This window comes from Rhinatrema bivittatum, chromosome 2 (assembly GCF_901001135.1).
Source record: "Rhinatrema bivittatum chromosome 2, aRhiBiv1.1, whole genome shotgun sequence".
In the NCBI taxonomy this organism is placed as follows: Eukaryota; Metazoa; Chordata; class Amphibia; order Gymnophiona; family Rhinatrematidae; genus Rhinatrema; species Rhinatrema bivittatum.
The window spans coordinates 750,483,202-750,508,254 of NC_042616.1; the positions used below are offsets into that span (position 1 = coordinate 750,483,202).

At 41.7% G+C, this 25,053-nt stretch overlaps 1 protein-coding gene across 1 annotated transcript in view; it reads right to left on the reverse strand.

The window, feature by feature from the left end:
* Positions 1-4,375: 4,375 nt before the first annotated feature.
* EIF3H (eukaryotic translation initiation factor 3 subunit H) overlaps positions 4,376-25,053 on the reverse strand; it is a 327,223-nt gene continuing 306,545 nt past the window's right edge. The window contains exons 6-8 of the mRNA XM_029591919.1: positions 17,124-17,244; positions 9,927-10,059; positions 4,376-4,642 (exon numbers count right to left, since the gene is read on the reverse strand). Coding sequence (XP_029447779.1) covers positions 4,545-4,642; positions 9,927-10,059; positions 17,124-17,244 — 352 coding nt within the window. The 3' untranslated portion in view covers positions 4,376-4,544. The remainder of the gene's footprint in view (positions 4,643-9,926; positions 10,060-17,123; positions 17,245-25,053) is intronic.

The window sequence follows — 25,053 nt, forward strand, 5'->3', positions numbered from 1 at the left end:
CGGTTCTAAACAATGAGAACATAAGAAATTGCCATACTAGGTCAGACCAAGGGTCCATCAAGCCCAGCATCCTGTTTCAAACAGTGGCCAATCCAGGCTACAAGCACCTGGCAAGTACCCAAACACTAAGTAGATCCCATGCTACCGCTGCCAGAAATAGCAGAGGCTATTCTCTAAGACAACTTGATTAATAGCAGTTAATAGACTTCTCCTCCATGAACTTATCCAAACCTTTTTAAACCCAGTTATACTAACTGCACTAACCACACTCTCTGGCAACAAATTCCAGAGCTTAGTTGTGCACTGAGTGAAAAAGAATTTTCTCCAATTAGTTTTAAATGTACTACTTGTTAACGTCATGGAACGCCCCCTAGTCCTACTATTATCCAAAAGAGTAAATAACCAATTTACATTTACCCATTCTAGACATCTCATGATTTTAAACACCTCTATTATATCCCCCCTCAGCTGTCTCTTCTCCAAGCTAAACAGCTCTAACCTCTTTAGCCTTTCCTTATAGGGGAGCTGTTCTATCCCCTTTATCATTTTGGTCGCCCTTATCTGTACCTTCTCCATCTCAATTGTATCTTTTTTCAGATGCGGCGACCAGAACTGTATACAGTACTCAAAGTACGATCTCAACATGGAGCGATATAGAAGCATTATGACATTTTCCGTTTTATTCACCATTCCCTTCCTAATAATTCCTAACATACTGTTTGCTTTTTTGACTGCTGCAGCAGACTGAGCTGACGATTTCAATGTATTATCCACTATGACGCCTAGATCTTTTTCCTGGGTAGTAGTTCCTAATATGGAACCTACTGCATGGGTTCTTTTTCCCTATATGCATCACTTTGCATTTACCCACATTAAAATTTCATCTGCTATCTGGATGCCCAATCTTCCAGTCTCGCAAGGTCCTCCTGCAATGTATCACAATCTCCTTGTGATTTAAGTACTCTGAATAATTTTGTATCATCTGCAAATCTGATTACTTCATTAGTCATATTCCTTTCCAGATCATTTATAAATATAGTGAAAAGCACCTGACCAAGTACAGATCCCTGAAGCACTCCACTGTGAAAATTAATCATTTAATTCTACTCTGTTTCCTATCTTTCAACCAGTTTGTAATCCATGAAAAAGACACAGCCTCCTATCCCATGACTATTTAGTTTCATTAGAAGCCTCTCATGAGGGACTATGTCAAACGCCTTCTGAAATTCCAAATACACTACATCTACTGGCTCACCTTTATCCACGTTTATTAACCCCTTCAAAATAATGAAGATTTGTGAGGCAAGACTTGCCTTGGGTAAATCCATGCTGACTGTGTTCCATTAAACCATGTCTTTCTATATGCTCTGTGATTTTGATCTTTAAAATACTATTTTTCCCGGCACTGAAGTCAGGCTCACTGGTCTACAGTTTCCTGGATCGCCCCTGGAGCACTTTTTAAATATTGGAGTTACATTGGCCACCCTCCATTCTACAGGTACAATGGATGATTTTAATGATAGGTTACAAATTTTAACTAACAGATCTGAAATTTCATTTTTTAGTTCCTTCAGAACCCTGGGGTGCATACCCAGGTGATTAGCTACTCTTTAGCTTGTCAATTTCCCCATCTTCCAAGGAACCTGTATCCTCCCCTTCGTCTGTGTCATCCAGGTCCCTGCCAGGGATACCCTTGGTGAGGCAAGGCATGCCTTGAGGTCTGCCAATAGGACTGGGAGAGGGAGGGCTTTCTGGCTGAGGTTCCGTCTGTACAAGGTCAAGCGAGGTAGCAGAGTGCGCCTGTACAAAGGCTTGAAGGCCCTGGAAAAATTCCACCCAAGAGAAGGCAGCTGGGTCCATGCCCAGCCCAGGAAATACCGGGGAAGGTGCCATTGAATTTCCCTTTCCCATGGATGACCCAGTCCAGGGGTACTCAGATCCAGGGTTCTTTCAAGTTAAGGCTGTGGATAACCCATCCTCTGAATGGGAGGTACCGGGCTTAGTAAAGTCCAGGGAGGCCAACTCTTCCTGGGCTTCCTCACAGCGTTAATGTAAATTGTAATCCAGGTCAGACTGTGAAGCCCTAATATGCCAAGCAGCGCAGACAGAAAGGCACTTATTTTTCTCGGCTCCGGAGACATCGGCAACGGTAACTATGTGTTCTGTTGGCTCGTGCTTAAAATTTTATGCGCACAAATTTCGGGCATCTGGCGGGACGCAGTGAGGCACACGCACAGCCTGTGCGCCCAGCTTTACCTGTATTCTGCGCTTAGTAGGTTGTGCGCATATGTACGCACGCAAAGTTATGCACATAGCGCCTGCACAGAGCAGACGCTCTGCGCGTACTGACGTTCTATGGAGGGCAATACGGCATGCACAAGATGGTGCCGCCACGGCCTACCACATGGTGTGCCGACCAAGCCTAAAGCGGGGCCTAGCCCACTGGGGTGCCGCTCAACCCGCTCAGAAGCCCACTTTCTCTTACTCCAATGGGACTGCGAATATCAGTATGGTGCGCCAAAGCAAGGAGACCAGAGGAAGTCTTACTGAAACCCCTCCAATGTCTCTGAATTGCACTTACCAGCTGTGGGGAGGGGGGGGGAGAGGACTTTGGTCGTCACCACCATGCTCGGCTTCCTGCACCCGCTGCATTTTAGCTGCTTAAGCAACAAAATCCACGCCAGGAACTGGCTTCCGGACCAAGGCACACCTCTGAGGGATCTCGGAAATCACCTCAGCAATTCTCACCTGGGGGTGGGACCTTTAAGTATCACCACAGGAGAGTGGGGTTCAATTTTTCCTCCAATTTAAATGTACAATTTCTCCTTCCAAAAAGTACAGCAAAGCCCATAGAGAAAGGTATGTCCACCATCTGCTGGAGACTGAGAAATACTGAAGGGCTGAGGTCTCTGTAGGGGTGTTTCTAGGGTGATGGCAGCTTTGAAATCTGACTCCGTCTCCATCAGGGAAGCATAACCCATCGGTCCTTAGTCCTTCTGGCTACAAGCTAGGAAAGCCCAAATTTCGAGCATCAGACTGTATCTGCAAAGATTGCCCTTCCACATCTATTGAAGGTGTTAAGATGTTGGAGGTATTTTTCCCAATCCAGAGCAATCAGGTTTTCAATGTTTAGGGTAAGACCATTATTAACAAGCCATTCTTTAATACCTGAAATTCTTCTTTGATAGTTTTGAACTGGAAAATACCCATAATCATTACAAGGAAAGAATACCTGCACATCATCTGCATACATAATAGATTAAGCCTGAACATTTTTGCTTTAAACCTAATGGTGCTAGTTAAATATTAAAAAAATATAAAAAAAAAAAGACAGAGGAAAGGGTGGATCCTTGAGGTACGGCTAATGATCAGGTCTTCCATGAGGAAAACTGATCCCTTAGCTGTACATACTGTTTCCTTTTGTTTAAAGAGGACTCAAACCATTTTAAAACCACCCCAGTGAAACCAACATTTTCCAGTCTCATGATTAACACATCATGCCTCACTGAATCAAAGACACTTGAAACATCAAGCTGTATTAGAATCTCTAGTTTGCCCTGATCCAAGCTGCACAATAAAATATTTGACAAAGCAAGCAATAAAAGTTCAGTGTTAAAATGCTTGCAAAATTCGTATTGATTACAATCAAGTATGTCACGGTCTAGCAGATATTCATCCAATTGGATTGTAATAGCTCTCTCCAATATCTTTTTCAGAGTTGCCAAATTCTAAATTGGGTGATAATTGACAATGTCATGCCCATCTTTACTGACAATCTTAAAGATAGATCTAACTGTCCCCTGTTTAAAGTCCTGTGGTATCTTTGATATAATATTTTTAGCATCTATCAATTATCCAAACTACCTACATAAAAGGATCAACATAATCAAGGATGTATTTAATGCTAATCCAATAAAAATATCTGAACAAATGTACAAAGTAAGATTACCAGTTTAATTTTTTTTCTACAACCAACTTTTGGTTTGTTAACAGAGGTGCTAAAATTCTGATGCAGCCTCTAATAAAACAGCAGTTGTATCCTTAGAAATATCAATAGAATTCAGATTGAACCCGAATGCTTTCTCTGAAGTGAATTTACGAGAAACCAAGTACTATGGTTTATCAACACTTTCCCTTTTACTATATTTTTATTTCAAATTATTGGACAATGAGGTATCTTGAAACATATTTAATAAAAATGATGAAGATTACATTTTCTTTGTCACCTTTTCAGCTACCATTCTTTACCAAAATGATCATAGACTCTTCCGTCTTCTGAGCATTCTAGATATTGCTTTGATTATGCTTTACATGTACATAGACAAAACAGGAAACTAAACCAATACTGTTAGAGAGAGCAAGCATGACACAGGACAAATGTTAAAATGCTTTATTTGTTTTTTTCCAGATACAATAATTATAAAGATGAGCAAACATATTTGAATGACATTTTTATTCTTCATGACAAAAACCTTACTTTTTTATGCATCAGCTGCAAGCCTTTGAGTTTTTGATAGAAACCCAATGGAATTCTGTCATTCTCTTTAGCTGTTTTGCCCCTGGAGAGCTTCAGCCATGAAGAGCTTGCCCAAGTTCTGCGAGGTGAATTCTTTGATATTCTGGCAGTAAGTGTTGATTTGACCTGTCAATGACAAATCAAATTTTATGTCAATTATGTGGCCTAGAATATAACTTTTAAAGTCAAAACAAATCAACATTATTGATCAATAGTACTATACCTGTATGGCATAATTATAGCTCATTATTTAAACAGTTACAGCTGGAGGTAAAATAAAATTTTACATAAAAAGCATGATTATAAAGAAGAGTAAAAACAATGCACAAACTATCTAGTTCACAATATTTTCATGCATATTAGAAATTTTTAACAAAAAGACTTCTGAGAATCATGGATAACATCTGGTACTTTAAGTTAAAATCATTCAGCTTAGCCTCCCCAAGAAAAAACTTAAAAGTTGCACTAGTAATCAGGCAAGATACATGGATGCTAACTATATTGGAGTCTGCAGAATTTGATTTACAAATAAATTTCTCTATCTTTATTTAGATTTAATTACTGCCTCATAGAAAACCTCAAGGGGGTTTACAATAAAAATGACAATGTACAATTCAAAAATAACAGTACAAAATTAATGACATAATACAAATATGAACATAAAAATAACCCTTATGACATCTTGTCCTTTCATCTCATTCTGCTGATTCTCCCACTTTACTAATAGCCTGCAGGTATTTCAACCCGTAGCCCCCGGCATGACTTAGTAAGCCTCTGAACACTACCTTCACCAAAAGCTTGGCCAAAATACCAAGTTTCTGCCTAAAAGAGAAGTCAAACAATTCACAATGAATTTCAAATAGAATGAGAAGTCAAAATCTCAGAGCAGAAGTACTAAAAGAAGTTTACATACAACTCTTAATCTTGTCATAGTACGCGATGAGACTTTCAAAAGAGCATGCTGAGAAAAGTAAGAGTCCTAGGTGTCTGGTAATGTGTTAATAAATCAAGTCAAGGACCCTTTCTATATAGAAAGTGACATCTTATACCGCTGGATCTCACAGAATGATCTAGAAGAGTGGTTCTTAATCTGGTCCTCAAGGACCAACCCACCCATCTGGTTTTCAACATATCCAGAATGAATTTGCACAAGATTTATCTGCATGCAGAATATACAAAAATACTTCATGCATATTTCATTGGGGCTGGGCACAAGTGTAGACCCTCATTCCTTGGACACCAAAAGAAGGGATACAATACTGCATCTCTGGACACCGCCCGGCTCCCTTCGTTGTGCATACTTTACCGATCTCAGCTATCTGTAAACTTCTCCCCAAACCCTCAGCAAGATAAAGAAATACTCCTGGATATTCTCTTCATTGGAAGACATATACATTTTATTTCCAGTGCATTGGCAGGCCAAACTCCATTGAAGCTAGTGTGGAAACAGATATAATGGTTACAATGTCTGTTCTTAGGTTGGTTGGTTTTGTGAAGTAATAGGGTCCCAGCTAAATTACAAATATGCTTCTCTTGCAAAATGGCAACTGTATTTTCATGAAACTATAGCAAGCTATGTTTAAGGAGCATAGATCATTTAATCTAAGCTTATAACATTCTCAGGGACTAAAATGATCATGTCGGGAGGACTTTACCAGGAGAGACCTCTCGAAGGAGAGGAAAGGCAGAAGGGAACGCTGATAGCTCCTGTTTTTCCAGCTGGGAGCTTGTGCCATCGGATCGGCGTTGCTGGACACGCCCCCCCTGTGATGTCACTCGGAGACGGACTGGTGAATAAATTTGGGGCAGGGTGGTTCACTCAACCGGAGGACTTTACCAGGAGAGACCTCTCGAAGGAGAGGAAAGGCGGAAGGGAACGCTGATAGCTCCTGTTTTTCCAGCTGGGAGCTTGTGCCATCGGATTGGCGTTGCTGGACACGCCCCCCCTGTGATGTCATCACTCGGAGACGGACTGGTGAATAAATTCGGGGCAGGGCGGTGCGCCAAAGGGGCGCGCCCCTTCTAAATTTTTTTTTTTCTTCTTGTCTAATTTCTCTATCCTGTATGGGTAGAAAACGGAAAACCAAGGTTTGGACATCTTCTCCAGCACCACGTGAGACTAGAGGACCTATGGACTCCCACATTATCAGAAGGGTAAGTCAATCTGCTCAGAGCCCTAGCCAATTGCAGCCACATCAGCAAACTTCTGAAGAACCAGACCTCTCCCATTAAAATTTGCCTGAAATGGAGGAAATACCAAATATGGACTCTGTAATCCCCCCTACCACTGGGGGAACAGAGGGAATTGGGACAACAGGAGATTCAGGATTACAGGCAGTAATTACTGAACACGTTGATCCCCAAAATGTTATCTTGGGAGACGTTTGGCGAGCTATTAATGAGTTGCAGAAAACTATGACTATGTCAATTGCCCAAAATAATAAAACCTGTAGTGAGATTAAGAATGTTGTAGAAAAACAATGTTCGATTAGATAAATTGGAGGAAACTAGCAAGAATATTACAACACAAATAAATTCTCTACAAATGGTTAATAATTCATTTATTAAGGATAGTTTGTCAACTCAGAGGCAGATAGAAAATCTGGAAAATACAACTAGGATGAAAAATTTACGATTTTTAAATTTTCCAGTAACCAGACTTATATCAGCCCAAGAATTATTAAAAAAATATTTTGCAGAAATTTTGGCAATTACTAATATAGATGATAAAAATATCTCAAAATTATATTATATTTCTAATACTAGTTTGAGATTACAGGAGGGTGAAGAGGGTATGGACCAACAAAATTCCCCTAATTTAACAGCTTTCCTAGAATCATCTATTGATGATATACCTAAAAGAGCAACTTTGTTACTTTTTGTCGGGAAAGTGATAAAAACCTAATCTTACAGAAATATTTTAAAAATAAAGATTATTTGTTTTGTGGCCAGAAGATACAGGTTTTTCCGGATGTTTCCGGATGTTGTTAAAACAAAGGGTTTTATCATTAGGGGCAACCTTTTTCTTAAAATTTCCGTGTAAATGTTTGGTTGTACTACAAAGAAACAAATTTATTTTCCATGATCCAACTCATTTGGAATCTTTCCTACAAGATAAGGGCTGAGGTAGAAAAAGCTGCAAATAAAAAAATGTTTATCTCCAATGTTTTGCAAATTTGAATTGCATATTTTCCTAAAAATGATTTGAATTGATCCTCCCATAATGTGGACTAATAATTTTTTATGTATTTGTTTTCCTAATAGGATTGCCTTATGTTTATTCATACAAGAAAAATGTTTTCTTTTTGATTTTTTACAATTGTAATTTGTTTAAAATCTCAATAAAGTAAAAAAATAAAATAAAATAAAATGATCATGTCACAGCAACTAGAGACATCTAGGAATCATGTTAAAATATTTTGGGTTTTACTGAAGGTTTTTCACCACTCAGCATGGTTTACCCTGGCTGTTCCAGTCCTACATTATTTTCTAGTTATAATTGCTTTTAACTCTCACAGACTTTAGCAGACTCATTCCTACATTGGCTGTCCTGAAAACCAGACTGGCCAGACAGACATCGAGGATCAGGTTGAGATTCACTGATCTAACACACTCCAATGAAGGAAGAAATTGCAGAAAAATATATATTTTTTTACTTTTACTTTGCTCACTGGGAATTACAAGGATTATAAGGCTTTAAAATACACTCCACTGCCATACTCCGGTGGGTTACAAATCAGCTTCACTGTCCTTTATGCTCTCATTTGACAAATGCCACCACCCCAAAATAGGTTTCAGTAACATTTCTTCTTAAATGAAGCAAAAACCTTTACTCAGTTTTAATGGTTCATTACTGTGACATTATAATCTGCTGATTATAATAAACTATACTCATAGCCCCTCATACACCAGCACAGATCTTTATGTATCAACTATTTAAGCGTCTTTCCCCTCAGATACCAGCTCCAGAACCCGTTTGGAGATCCAGAGTAAATGGCATTTCATCTGTGATGCTTCATCCCATGCCAAAAGGTTTCATGAAAAAAAAGGATTCGAAGGCACTTGTGTTACAAAGCTGAAGGTGATCACAGCTTAGCAAGCATGTTTTTACCCTATGAAACTATTTCCCACAATTCTGGCAATTCTCTGTCAAGTCTACTTCAGAGAGATATATAAATTGACCAGGGATTCTATATAATATTCTAAATATGCTCTTAATAAAGCTTTATTGCAGATAAAAACATTACACTTAAAACTGGAATACCTCCAACAGGCATCTTTTTTAGGGTGTGGTACCTTTTAAAGGACCAACAAGAAAAATGTTCCACATGAGCTTTTTGAGACCTCATAGGCCTCTTCTTCCCATGTCCTGTAATCTCATATACTGTAACATCTCCTATAAAAAAGGATCACAATCTACAGAGATTCTAGTTTACTCCACTGTCAATATGGTTAATAGTACTCTACCTTACAGAAACCAAATAAATGAACTAAATCTATACACAAAGAAAAACTATACTCTCTGGGTACTATACAATAGCAAGCAGTAATGCTCATCCTAAATTATTTAAAAATGTTACAATCAAGAAATTTTCAAAATTCTCGAAGTTGTTCCCACACATTCAACAGATCTCCGACTGATCTATGTAGGAAAATGTCACAAATGAGATTATACGCATATGGAAATTTCATAGGAAGGCATTTTTAAGATTGTTGCAAACATGGCTGCCAGGAGTTCAGAGGAATTGCAAAGTAACTGCTTAAAGAATTTCAAATGTAATGTCTTGGCAATATAAATCTCTTAACTGGCAAAGGGTCAGTATAACTACTTCCTTAGGAATGAGCAAAGCTTTCCTTCAGCTCAGTACAGGTTAAGTCCTTTCCCAACGTGTACCAAGTATGAATATAGAAAGGATTTTGGTGAAGCCAGTTGTCTTTTTAGAGTAAAGTCTTGCATTTCATTTACAAAAGTTCAACTACAGCATGCAGACATGGCCTTATCTACATCTTCAGAAAACAAGTCAGGTGTACTATGGGAGAGAGTCATCACCTATGGCAGAAATTGAACCAAGTAAGAGATTCCCTGTGACTGATAATTTGTTTTTTATAAAGTCATTCAAAAAGGAATTGCTGGAACTTATATTACAGAAGAAAAATGTCAGCTGTCATTTTAATCCAATTTGTTTGTATTTAAATTGTTTACTGATGTAGAATGCTATGAACAAATTCAAAGTGATTTAATTTCCCTTTTTGGAAAGAATTTTGTGATTTCTTTGGTTCCTCCGCCCTATACCAGCTTGCAAGCATTAGCTTTAATGTCCCAGCTGCAGTTGTCTTTAATTTCTTGTGCTCAAAGCCACATAAACAGAGATGCAGCGCATGAGGATAAAAGTCCAGCATGAATGATTACCTGCAATGAGTAGTGAATCCATTCTGGGAGGGGGCTGAGGTGGTTTAAAGAGTTTGCTCATATCCTCTTCAGGCAGCGGTGGCTCACCCCGACTTTGTCGCTGTATATTCTCTTGCTGACGTCTCTGCTGGTACTAAATACAAAGCAGAGAAAGATTAAACAAAAATACCTCAACAAAATAAAAACAAGAGCAAGGCCAAAACAGCATCACGATATTATTCACCAGAAACACGATTAACAAATGCTTTAATATTATTCACCAGAAACACGATTAACAAATGCTTTAATATATATAATCATTTAGATTTAGTTCATGCCTTTTCATTAGTAACTCAAGGCAAGTTATATTCAGGTACTGTAGACATTTTTCCTGTTCCCAGATGGCTTACAATGTAACTGGGTGATGCATCAAGCCACATTACTGCTCTAACACACATTAAACAGCGTATATTGTAAGACAGAGCACTATCACACCAATATATCAGAGTTGCTTACCTGTAATGGAGGTTCTCCAAGGACAGCAGGATGTTAGTCCTCACACATGGGTGACATCATCAGATGGAACCCCGATGTAGAAAACTTATATCAAAGTTTCTAGAACTTTGACTAGGCACACTGAGCATGCCCAAAATGCCTTATACCACGCATCCACGTGAGGTCCATCTTTAGACTTGTAATATAGAAACATAATTAAAATAAAAAAATGGGAGAAATCCAACTCTACGGCGTGGCAGGCGGGTTTAGTGAGGCTTGCTTGCAGTCCAAACTGTGCAGTGCTCATTCGCCTTGGTGCAAATGGGGCCTGAGAAAGAATGTTGTCAAGGCGATTGACTGGTTAAGATAGAAGTCCGTTACCACCATAAGCAGGAACATAAGGTGTGTATGCAAGACCACCCCTGTCATGATAAAACTTAGTGTAAGGTGGATAAGTCACTAAGGTCTGGAGCTCGCTGACCCTATGAGCTGAAGTGACAGCCATCAAAAATATGAACTTCCAGGTTAGGAACTTCATGTCACAGGTATGCAGCGGCTCAAAAGGAGCTTTAATCAGCTGAGCTAACACCACGCTGAGGTCCCAAGACACAGTGGGAAGCCTTAGAGGAGGATTCAATTAAAGCAGGTCCTGGATGAAACGTACAACTAAAGGCACATTCCACCATCTAACCTTGGTCGCCAAAGTGACAGCCCTCTGGTGAGGTAGGAAGGCCTTGGACTGAGCCATGTCTAGCAGGGCTCTCTGAAGTCCAACTGATGTGACGAGCTGAGATGAGACTTTGGGTAGTTGAGAACAAATCCCAGTGATTCCATCACCTGGCTGGAAAGTGCCTGGACCTGGTAGCCCCTGCTTGAGACATGCTCTTGACCAGCCAATCGTCCAGATACGAGAAAACATGCAGTCCCAGCCTGCAGAGGTGTGCCACCACCACGGCAGGCATTTTGCGAAAACCCATGGGACTGACATAAGCCCAAATTGCAACACTTGGTACTGGAAGTGCTGTTTTTCCACCGGAGATATTTCCTGTGACTGAGGAAGATCTCGATATGAGTGTATGCATCCTTTAGGTCAAGGGAGCGTAGCACTCCCCTGGGATCAAAGTGCCCAGGGAAACCATCTTGAACTTTTTTCTTAGAAACTTGGTTCAAGGTTTAGGATGGGATGGAGTCCTCATATTCTTTTTGAAATCAGGAAGTATCTGGAGTAGAATCCCCACCCTGGTGGTACGGGCTCGACTGCTCTAGCCGTTAAGAGGGAGGCGAGTTCCCGATCTGCTACTGGCCCACAAGATGGGCATAGAGGACAATTTGGCAGGACACTCAATAGATTCAATTGGTACCCTTGATGGATGATGGACAGAACCCACTGGTCTGAGGTTACACTGGGCCGCTGGTTCACAAAGAAGCACAGCCTGCCCTCGACCGGAGAGTCCATTATCCCGGGTACAGGCAACTGGCCTACACTCCCTACAACCCAGTCAAAACCCTGTCCCCAGAGTTGACTGAGGAGCCCAGCTGATGCTTGGGGATCTTTACTGCCAAGGACAGCTGCAGGAGCCCTGATGGTGTGGATGGGAGCGAGGGGGCAGAAGATAATATTTCCTTTGGTGAAAGAAAGACTTCCTTGGCCCCTGTCTCGCTTGCCTCCTGGTGGAGAGTTGCTGGAGGGTTTCATGGTGGTCCCAAAGTTGTGTCACAGCATCCCTCACCCTATTTCCGAAGAGATTCTCTCCAGCACATCAGCAAATTGTTCCTGTAACTCTGATTGGAGATCAGAGGCTTGCAGCCATGCCATTCTGTGGGCGACGATTCCCACTGCAGAGACTCTTGATGCCATCTTGAGAACATCGTAGGTTGCACAGACCTCGTGTTTTCCGCACTCCAGGCCCTTATGCACCAGCAACATGAGGATGTCTTGCTCCTGATGAGGCAGCTGCATAGCCACCTCTTGCACCTGCATCCAGATGTCCCACGAGTACTGGCTCGTGTAGAGCTGGTAGGCAGCAATGTGGACTATGAGCATGGCACATTGAAATATCTTCCTCCCAAAAGTGTCTCTCTATCTCTCTATAGTCTTTCCCAGGGGGCGCTGAGGAATGAGTTCGAGAGTGCTTGGCCCTCTTGAGGGTGGATTCGACCACTGACTGGTGGGGCAGCTGATGCTTGTCGAATCCGGCAGCCTTCTGGACGAGGTAAACCCAGTCTGCTGGAAGGCACTGTGAGGGGATGTTCCTATATGCTCAGCAGCAACCCCTTAGGGATTTTGTTTACCGGGACTACCACGAGCTTCTTAGGAGGCTTCATGAACTGGAGGATCTTACACATTTTGGGCCTGGCATCCTCCTCTATTAATAACTGAAAAGGGATGGCTTGCGCCATCAACCTTCACAGGTTTTGTGAGGATAAGTCCTCAGGGGAAGACTTTCTTCACTCCTCTGGAAGAGGAACCCTTTGACCCCCAGGGGTCAAAGGGTTCCTCTTCCAGGACTTATCCTCACAAAACCTGTGAAGGTTGATGGCGCAAGCCATCCCTTTTCAGTTATTAATAGAGGAGGATGCCAGAGGAGTGAAGAGCACCTAGGGACCCATTCATAGGGGATGGGTCCCTAGGTGCTCAGCCTTCATCTAGAGGTGCAGGCACCTGTGAAACTGGACTGAGGGGGGGGGGGTGGGGGGGTGCCAAGCCTCGGAACATCTGCCGGCCTCGGTGGAGCTTCCTCAGAGGAGGAACTGACGATGACTACCGTATTGGTAGGGGGAGGCCTTGGTACCCGCCTCTTGGGCACCAAAGCTGTCTCGGGAACCGACACCAGCAGGGTTGGTAATGCACTAATGAGCACGTTGAGCTTCTCCAGAAGCAGTATGATGGGCGGCACCAGCATCGGTGCCTCTGGACTGAAGCCCTGCAGTGTCCAGTCCACCTCTACTGGACTCGGCGCTCCAGCTCCTCTTCGAAAGTTGCTGATGCCAACATCAACTGAGAGGGTGGCCAGATACTCTTCGGACCCTCGAGGTGGATCAGTGACTGGCATCAGGACCGATGGATACCATCATGGACCACCAATACCGATGAAGGCACTCCTCACTGCAGGGTTGCTTTGAGAACATTGTGGCAAAAGCTGGTGCATCCCGATGCCTGGCACCGTGCATCGACTGGGACTGATGCCAATGCTTCTTTCCATGCTTGGCCCATTCCTTCTCCTGTGCTGAGGCTGACGACGAAGAACCCAACGTCCTCGGCCTGGAAGAAATAGGTAGTCGATCTCCGGCATCCCTATCTTCTGACAGCATCAACTGAGCATGCAGTCCCACCGATGGCTCGGAGTTACAGGCATTCCTTTGGATAAATAAGTATCAAACTAATTAGCTTCTTGAAAGAGGCTGCCTAACCATTAAGGTGATGGCAACCTCCTAAACACTTCGATGCTGATGGCTCGGAATTCTTCGACCTGAAGAGCTGCTCCATCTTGTGGAGTCGAAGCAGATGTCCCTTCGGGGGTCATCTGGGTGCATAAATGCCAACCCTGGACGTTATGCATTGCCCCCAGGAAGACGACACATATCTCATCCGGATCTGTGATGGAAATGGTCTGGGGGCATCGCAGAAAACCGGAAGTGGCCGTGTTGGATGAAACAAAAGGAGCACAAACCGAAAATGATGGCAGCAGGTTATCAATGGCTGGCGGGCACCGAACCATCTCCGCCACGAGGAATTGGCCATGAAAGGAAACTTACCCGAATTGTTGAAAACCCTAATTAGGAGACACTACAAGAGGCTACAGAGAGGGAGCCGGCGATGGAACAATGAGGAAAAAACCTACGAAAAACGTGAGAAAAGCAAAGTTTTCACGCAAGGCCAAACAACAGCCACTCACACCGCGAGGCCTACAGCTCCATGGAAAAATAGACTAGAGAGGAACCCCACATGGTATAGGGTATGCTGGACAATTTCAGTGTCCCTAGTCAAAGTTCTAGAAACTTTGACAAATGTTTTCCACATCAGGGCTTCATCTGATGATGTCACCCATGCATGAGGCCTACCATCCTGCTTGTCCTCAGAGAATGTGCAATATCCACGATAATTTGCATGACCCAGCCCTGGTAATCTCTCCTAATACAATGACATTCTTTGTATACAATTTACATGCATACATAATGGAAATGCATGCAAATGTGGTCATTAATAGGCAATCTGATGTAAATATTTTATTGCAGCCAACCAAGAAAGTGGTTAGTTGAGATAAAACACCACCTTTTTAAAAAGCAGTAAATGTGACGTGGGTCCTAAGGCTTCCACATCACATTAAAAGTGGCCAGAACCTTAAAAAAAAAAAAAAATCAACACAATTGCAGCGGCTAACTAAAAGGTTGCGCAGGGGTCAGGGCTGACCCTTGGCTGAATTTGGGGCCGCCAGTTGAAGCTGCCCCAACACACCAAAAAGTAAAAAAAAAAAAAAAAAAAAAAAAAAAAGTGCTACGCACGGCAACAGCCTCTGCCTACCCCCTTCCCGGTCATCAGTAAGGCAACCTTGCTCCCTTCCCATGGAATTATTATAGGCAAGGACCTCTCCCACAACTCATCCCAACAGCACCATAAATAGTTGGAGGTGTAACGCTCCTCATTCCCCCCAGCCCCCAAATGTTTATGAAAACTCATTGTTGTTCAGTGGGGGGGGGGGGGGGGGGCCAAACCCACCCTCAACCTTAACTGGTCCACAGTTCCTCTAAGAGGCCTGGGGTACCCACTGGGTGTGTGTGGGTACCAATGAGTTTTCATGTACCTTTGGGGGGCATTATATCCCCAGCTATTGCATGCACTGCCTCCATAGCATGCAAATTCCCTCTCATGCATATTCATTGTGGATATCCTGAAAACCAGACTGGCTAGGGATCCTTCAGGACAGGTTTGGGAACTACTCCACTAGGCTATTCCTCCACTCCTTTCCCCACCCCCCCTCCCACACACACACACACACACACAGAGGGTTAAAGGGGAAAAAAACTGGGTTGGAACTATAGATAAACTGGGTTGGAACTATAGATAAATTAAGAACCAACAGAGAAGAGATACTGACAAAGTTCAGACATGGTTTACAAGTACATAACATGACAAGGCCATACGGTAAGTTAAATAAATAAGAGACTGCCTTGAGAAGACAAAGAAAATGGAAATATGTAAAACTTGATTGTCTCTTAACATCTTTTAGAGTTTCAGTCTGTTTAAAAAAAACAGACCAACAATTTTTAAAAATCATACACCAAAAACCTATTTGACAACGTCTCAAACAACAGTTAATAAAAAGTGTATTCCAAGCAGTGGCAATGAAGAAAAGCTTGAACATCTGTATCTGTGTACATTTGCAAGTAATACTCTTCTCTCCCTCCTTATCATCCATTTCTCAGCAGTTTGTCTATTTTCTATCAGAATTGCTGTTCTTAAATAACAATAGCACAATTTTTCAACTGAAAGCAAGGATGCCAACTATGTGACAATAAGCTACCACAAAAGCAATTACAGTTAATAAAAAAACGAAACCTGAAATGCAGTCACACTACATCTTTAAAAAAATAAACACATGTTTATTTGCTGAGGTCAGAAGTAAAACTGAGTATTATATGTCTCATTCCAAGCTACCCTGGCAATGCAGATTTTAGCTAAGAGAATGCACACGAGGAGATGTGACTGGAATACTGAAATGCGAGTGAAGAGAAATCTGTGTGGTACAAGACAAGTCATTTAATATACCTGTGCACATTTTTACCCCCCAAATGTGACTGGGGGTAAAAATACCTTTCTACATCTCCTATTAAGCTTTCAGGAAGTCTAAGAGTCAGAACTGATCTACCAGGCTCTAACAATCCAGAGGTGGCTGCGCACATTTCTAAACTATTGAATTGTAAACAAAGAATGAAGAGAGCTTTCTAAATCCAAATTATTGTGGAATATAATAATTTTGGGTAGATAACATTTGTAAGATCGAATATTCTCAGTTGCAGAGCCTAAACTTTGAAATCATTTCCCTGATGCCCTTAAACAAGAATGATCTCTGGGAACTTTCAGGAAACATTTAAAATATTTCTTATCCCCCGAGTCTTTAAATTATGCTGCTATATAGGCTAACTGTCTATGTCTGGCTGAAAAAGGGTTGTTGGCTGTGCTTTGCCACCTCTTGGTATTTGAGGTTCAATTTTTTTTTGTAATAAGATTAGATAGTTTTTCAATCCCCTCCATTGAATTTTTTTTTTAAACTACAACTGTGTTAGAATTGAAGGCTATTTCCTGGTCTCAGTATTTAATGGTAGTCTAGGTATTATATTTTACGTTTTATTGTGTGTGTGTTGATTATTCGATGTACCTACCGACTACTATGTTAAGTATCATTTTGGACGGCCTTTTAAAGGATGGGAAGACAGTATATAGGGGTTTAAAAGAAATATGGTAACCAAAAAAGGATTATAAAAATAACACTGCACACAGGTTTTTCACATACAATGCAGTTTGAATTATTGCTCCCATTTGGAATGGATGCAGTAAATACTTACCCATAGGAATGTGCTCGCCCTACCATGCAGTACAATTTCTTGGCTCCTACCTCTGATAGCTTTAGGGAAAGGCATACTCGCATTCATATTTTTAGAAGATATTAAATGACATTACTATTAAAATGTTAATTTTATAACAAATTTACTCATAGCTCTAACCTGATGTTTCTGCTGCTGTTGCTTGCTTGTGTTCCTCATATAGGTGTTGTATTTAATTATGTCCTGGCTCATTTCATCCACCCGATCCATCAGCAGCTGCAGGCTTTTCTCCAGATGATTACTAAACACAGAACATGAGTTCAGAAATAGAACTTTATCTAGAAAAGCTGAAACCTTTAAAAGATGAGATTTTTTTTCTCTTTGCATTTCATTTTTTTACAGTTCAAGGAAATATATTGCTACAAATACTCCTCTGTGCACTAATCTCGTCAGGCCGATAAAAATACATTATAATAAATGAAAAACCAGCTGATTAGCTTAACTCACTAGCTTCAAACATACAGCACCTGCCCTGACCAAACTACAAACCTTAATGACTATCACTATTGTTACTGAAGACCAATAACCACTTTCTTATCACACGCATCTACAATCTTAACAGTGATAAATGAATACCCTCAAAGGCTAGTTAAAATAAAGAATTCACTGCCCAGCTTAGCTACACAATTAGTTTTAGACAAGACACTTCACTTGCAGCAGTCTTACTAAGACTGTAAGAATCCTGCTACTGCGATATGCATCCATTTTTGTGCTGGTAACAACTCTTCTATTAAAGTCAGCTCTTTCGGCTCCCACTGGAAAGAAGAGAGGACAGCATTACTCAATGCTCTGTTGAAGCCAGTACAACTAGCGCAAAATGAATGCTTCTGGCAGGAGCAGGAGACCTACACTCAAAGAAAAATTGCTGGAAAACTATGCATGTCTACAACTTGTCATCCAATCAGGTAGGCACTTTCACCCTGGCTGAACAATTGGCCTTTTCAAATTTCCCCTCAGCAATTGCCTTTAAGAAGTCTGAAGAGGTTGAATGTTCAGTGAATCTTGTGCATTACTGCAAACTATGGTTGATGTGCTCTTGTTATTATACAATATCCAATATCTTTAGCCTTGGACAGCAAGAGTACAGAAGGCAAAAACCCACTACATCAAGCATATATGGCAGGTAAAGGATTCTAAAGCTACGTTCATCGAGAGTTGTACATGTTTATGCATTTCTGGACGTGCAAAATACATAGAGCACACTTCTATTGTGCACACAGTGCGTCTGCAAGTGTGTCAGATTGTAAGCAAGTTATATGTTCAAATCTTCACATGTCAAACCACAAACAGCAGCAGCATGTCAAGGACTTAAACATACAGGGGGAAATTTGAAAAGAGCCCGCAGGCGTTTCCAAAGTCTGGAAACGCCTGCAGACTGTTTTTCTTGCAGGTTCTTTTCCGTCAAAAAAACCCAAAAAATCACACAGTTTTATTAACTCCACGATCTGTCTCCTCGCATGCTTTCATTTTCCATGGGTAAAAAGTATACATATTGTTGATCCCCATGTGCACCCTTATCCACGGAAAGGGTAGGTAATTTTCAGTCAATTTTACCTGGTTAAACATCTACTTACCTGAGTAAATTGCTTTTGAAAATTGTCTTCACAATATTTAGCTTATCAATTAGCGAATTGCTGAAATTCTACTCAATGTGAATCATTTGTAAAATGTTAAATTAGACTTATGACAGATACAAAACAGATTTTCCAGAAAAAAGTAGCAGCATACATAATGAATTTTAAAAAATTAATAAGGCATTTGTCTCAATTTCCATAGTGGTGCCTAAGTCACTTGGCTCATTTCAAACACTTGTCTGCCTGACTAACTACGGTGATTCAGAGGCATGCAAGCAAAGCAGGTGTTAATAATTGGACATAAGGGATTGTGAACTAATTATCCTCCAGATCGCACACCATTCTCTTAATTGCAATTATAATTTTCATTTTTAACATTCACACGCTTCATCTTTCTGGAAGTTTAAAAAGTTAAGGTGATGTTTAGTTATCAGACCTTACATGCCCATGTCAACCATAAATGATCAATTACAGAACTCCAATTCTATAATACTTGAGACTTATTTTAATTGCGCCTCATTTTAGAATATAACCATTACTAAAGACGTAGATAATCTGTGAATTTAAGGTAATTGGAGTGCTAAAGAAACATGCACGGTTTACTTATGAGTACTATGTCAAATAAGCAATAGGGCAGTAGCAATTCATAGTCTGTTATGCAAGCATATTCACATTTTTCCATGACTTTCCATTCCAAAATATTCTGATAAAATAGTGGCAACAATGTTGCTAGTCTTGCCTGACTCTCTCCCTTGCTGAATGCAAGCACATTGATCTTAAAATTACTGCACTGGCTTCCAAATCTCTACCATGCCAACTTTAAAATTCTGAGTTTAGCTAAGTCGGGCCAATACAGTAAAAAACGCGGAAGAGTGGGCGAGCGCCTGCTCTCCCAGCGCGCACACAGGACACTCTCCTGTGCGCGCCATACAGTAAAAAAAATGTATTTAAATTAGGCCCGGCGGTAAAAGGAGGCGCTAGGGACACTAGCGCGTCCCTAGTGCCTCTTTTTGGACAGGAGCAGGCTGTCAGCGGATTTGACAGCCGATGCTCAATTTTGCCGGCGTCTGTTCTCGAGCTCGCTGACAGCCACGGGCTCCGAAATCGGATCCCGGCAAAATTGAGCGTCCGGTTTTCGGCCCGACAGCCGCCGGCCCATTTTAAATTTTTTCTTTTTTTTTTTTTACCTTTCGGGACCTCCGACTTAATATCGCTATGATATTAAGTCGGAGGGTGCACAGAAAAGCAGTTTTTACTTGTGCTTGGCTGCACATTTTACATACTGTATCCCACGCGCATACCTAATAGGGCCATCAACATGCATTTGCATGTTGAGGTGCCGCGGGTTGGACGCAATTTTCCTCCCCTTACTGAATAAGGGGTAAGGGAAAACGCGCGTCCAAGAGCAGGCTAACAGTGCGCTCCGTCGCAGTACACTGTACTGTATTGGCCTGAGTGTCTTCAAAGGGAAGACATCATTCTACCTCAGTAGTTATCTCACCCCTTATACACTTTTCTGTCCCCTCTGCTTGCTGTTACAAGTCCATCTAGTTGTGATGACCGCCAAAGAACTACGCCTCATAAGCACCAGAAAGGGGACCTTCTTAGTACCAGTCACAACCCTATGGAACTCTCTACTACTACATATCAGACACACTAGTTTCCAGAAAGCTATTAAAATATAGCTCTTTCAAGCAACATCTGGCCCACAGCTTCAATTCGAACTGAACTTTGAAATCCCTGCCCTGATGCATCCACCTGATGCATTTCCATTTCTTAAACTGTAATTGGCTTATTCCTTTATTTTGATGCAATCTGATGTAGTGCTTTCTATAATTTATTTGAAATGTTAGAACTATTAATATTTACTTGCTGTAAAACTGTCCCTTTTGTGATATTAAGAATGTAAACATTGACCTGCTGTAGCACACTTTGAGCGCCTCAGTGTTGACAGTCATGTTCATGACTGAGACAGAACTTCCATTACCTTGCCTGGGTGCAAGATGACCAAAAGCAGAGAAAGTATTTATCTCTCACAGGGCTCTCAGTCTTTTACCCTCCCATTTTTGGTTAAGGGAAGATCCTTGGGATCTCAGATTACGTTAAATTCAAGGCTTTAAACTGGAATCCAGCTCTGATGCAACTCATTTACAGAAGATCTCAAGACATCTCTTGCCTGACTGTTGCGTTTGTGCCTATTCTCGCCCTTGCTCCACCCTCTCTACCTTTGTGGCGACTCCTTTCAGCTCAGACGGACAGATGCAGCCGCGGCTTCTCCCCGTCTCTTGGTCCTGGTATCCCCGGGCTGGCCTGACGCCACGGATCCGCCATGTTCCTGATGACGTAAGCGCGCGCTCCAGGCTTTGTACCAACAAGGGTTCGAACCTCGGGGGCGTCCCCCCGTAATGACGTCACCTGTTTTCAATTTAAAAGGTCTTCGTTTGCTAACTACAAACGAGTTAGCAAGGAACTCCAACGGGACTTGCTTCGGCAGTCCACGCTACTTGCAACTACGATACGAATCAGCAAGGAGAAATCTTTCTCCATTGCTCGGCCTTTTCAAACTTACCAGGAGTACCTGCTTCTCGGGGGCTCCGCTCTCTCTCCTTGATTTCAGATTGTTGGACGGGATCCAGTACTCGCTCCTCGAGGGCCTACGTTCCCGAAGACTCAGAAGACTCCTATTGCCTGGAGGCGATCGCAGACATGAACACAGTGAGTCCTATTACAGACAGGAACTGGTACTCGCTCCACGAGGGCCCTTGTTCCTAATCTCTAAGACTCCCTTCAGTCAAAGACGTTATCGCAGGTACGGAGATCATGAGTTACCATTGCAGATAGGAACCGGTACTCGCTCCACGAGGGCCTATGTTCCTAAATCTCTCCTAGCCTCTCTTCTATTCCAGAAGCCATCCCATACACAGTTATTGTGAGTTCTATTTCAGACTGCCTATAGGAACCAGTACTCGCCTGCGGCTCTTGTTCCTGAATACTGAAGACTCTCTGTTGCATAGAAGACATTACAGATATCTACAATTGTGAGTGGATCATCTACCACTGGTTATGTCTAGCATACCCTGTCTACTCACTACCTATAGTAGTGAGTAGACAGCAATTTAGAGATCGTAGTTCCTGTATCAGAGGGACTTCAGCCCTGCCGGGCACATCAACTCACTACTGCCACCTCTGGTGGTTCTACTTCCAGTCTAATAAAGAACAACCTGTGTTTGTCTCAATACTCCAGCCTAGCCGGTGGTCCCTCTCAGGATCTCCACTTGAGGGTGCTGTCAACTGCCATCAGCCCAGGATGGGCTGATGGCAGTTGACAGCACTTAGTGTACGGAGTAACACTAAGTGTTACTCCGTACACTAATAGAGCGGTATCATCTGCCACTCTGTGGGAGCCAACCCACATCAGACCATTACTCCTCTTTTCTGCGGAAGCTGATCCATATCAGATAGCTATCTCCCCGTGGGGATCATACAGATTGCTGGCTCATATTTCTACAGGAACAAAGCATAACAGTTGCTACTCCTTCCCTCTGGGGAAGCAGAGCACTAACAGATTGCTAAACTCCTCCTCCTACAGGAGCCAAGCCTATCAGATTGCTATCTCCTCCCTTGGGAGGAGCTGATCGATACCAGATTGCTCACTCCGCCCTCCTGGCGGGGTAAGTGCTAGCAGATTGCTAACTCCTTCAATGGGAGTATCCAGCAGCCAGATAATAACAGATTGATAACTCCTCCCTCTCCTGGAGGAGATTTATAACAGATTGCTAACTCCCTAGCAAGATTTATAACACTGATCTCTTTGCAGTCTGGGTTTAGCCTATGCAGCATCCCATTGATTTTGATCCCAGATGGAACATCAGAGGATCTGAAAAGTATGCCACAGCAGGACGACACAAATGAGGCTGCGTAGCAGGGTTAAAGGATGAAAGCTCAGTGGAGGCTAGGAGGTTTGGTCTAAGAAGCCACCAAAGAGGGGGGATGGTGTGGTTGTGGCTCAGAGCCTGAGGATGGTCAGGGACTACTGTTCATTTCTGGAGAGAATCCAACAACAGAACAGGACTTCTTGAGATGAAAGCCATGTACTGAATGAAAAGGCCTATTAAGAATGACACCTTACTGGCTTTTTCTCCTATGATTTTGCCTGCAATGTAGAAAGACCTTCCATATGCACTGCAATTACTTACATCATATGAAGAGCCTAGGCAGTTGACACATCATGGAGGTCGATGTTAGCTATTTTGTGGCTGCATTTGGAAAATAATTGGAATGGTTGCCTTCTTTACATGGTGAACCATGAAGGATATTTTTTTTTTTAAGGAGGCTCAAAGAAATAAAACAAAGTAGTAAATTAATACTACTACAGAAAAAAATTAAAAGATGAAAAATCCCTGAAAAAAATTCAGGGTTATGAGAGAGCAGAAGTCCGTCCTTGTGCATCAGCAGGAAAAAAAATAAAGCGACAGAATAGTCACTCAGGGCTGGTATGTGGGAAATTCTGCACCCGCTAAAAAAATAAATAAATAAAAATAAAAGACTTCTCTTTCTGAGGTCTGAGATAGCATAACCATGTTACCACAATCAGATGATGTCATCCCATGTGTGTGGCTCAATTTATTCCTAGAGCTTGTCCATGGAACAAAGAAAGATTGAAGAAAAGAGATTAAAAAAAAAACCCTCAATGAGCAGTTAAAAAAAAATCTGAGCGCGCAATTCACATCTGTTCTCCAGATTGAGGAGACCTGTGTGGCAAGCGGCTATTTTAGTATGGTCTGGGCATACTCAAAAGGCCTTCAAAGTTTTTCTGAGCACAGAGACCTATCCTGCTTGTCCATGGAGAAAGTGTGATATTTAGAGGCTTGAAATGTTGCCAGGCTCATGTGTGTCTGTTCATGTATATATATTTTCAGGATTTGTACTGCACAGAAAGTAATGTTAGAGCCAGGAACTATCAGAGACAAATCTTTCCATACGCCCAGTGCAGTCTGAATGGAAGCCTCCAATCCTTGTGGCGACGAGCCACAGATTAGTCTTTTTGCAGTTTAGTAGCAATAAGAAACCAAAACTGGTAACAGGCACTACTTTTTTTTATGCAAATCTCTCTGGGATTGTGTTTTCTGGCCTAAAATACTCAAAACAGGGAGCTCTTGTTAGAAGATGTTTGCTTTTGTTGCCAGGGAAACAAAGAACTGAAAACAGATAACTTAAACAGATGTGAACCCAGACATGAAGTAACTGATAAGTGTGCTCCAAGTGCAGCTCCAGTTTTTCCAAGGTCCATCTGATGCCCACTTCTGCTCCCATTTTTGATGAAAAGTTATGCAAGATATTTTTTTTTTTGTCAAAGCTGTTTACATAGATACACCTTCAGGGACTGCTTTGTAAAAGCAAAACTTTAAAAAATAATGGAACAAGCTGTTGGTGGAGAAACTTAAAACTACCGCAAATGATAGCAAACTATTAAAAATGCTGATACCTTACAAATGCTAATTTGACAATATGTGACGATTACTATCAGCTCAGTCAGTTCCTAGGCAGAGATTTCACATGGAGATTTCTACCTTTAACCAATAAGCCTTCATGTTTTTGATGCAATTGCAGCCTCACGCTCTGCTCAGACGGCAAGAGGGAAAAAAAGGGGAATTGGATCCAGACGACACCCAACACGGGCTCTGACTTTTACGGCCTGGGTTACTGATACACAGACATAAGGGAAAAAGCACAGGGCTGCTTCTGTGGCCAAGTCTCAAAGCAAAGCATGTTCAAGCAGCACTGTCTGAATTTTCAGGAAAGATCCTCATCCAGTAAAAACGTTGCTAGCAGTAATTTTTTTATGGGTTTAATAGTTGCTTGGATTTGATTGTAAATATTACTACCCTTATCATACGGCTTGGGGAAAACTGCACTGAATGGCAGTTACTATCCTTAAGAGAAACATGAGGATAGCCTGCACAGCACGGCAGATACTATAAGAAGCTTGCTGGGCAGGCTGGATGGACCATTTGGTCCTTTTCTGCCATTATTACCATGTTAAAATGTATTATTCATACTACAAACAAAGAAATAAAGTAAACCCAGGCTCTATTTCCTGGAAGCACTTATCACAACACACATTTGAAGGGGAGCTGGGGAAGAGGGGGTTAAGGATCACAAAAATGTTTTTCATCTCTTTTACATTCTATTTATATAATGTTTTTTCTCCTAGAATCTATTTAATTTTTTGTCATCATTTAAACTTATACTTGGCTTGGTTTCAGAAAGAACTCGTACTGTCCTCCTCTACCAAACTTCCCAAAATCATGAGATTAAGATCCTGCCCTAATGTATTTATTTATTTTTAACATTGCCTCCAATGCAGCACAAAAAAACAAACCACACTAGGATAAGAGTCGACAATACAGAATTAGACTAACATTGCATGACATGAAGTTTAGTTGGCAACACACTTCAAGATATCTTATTTTCGT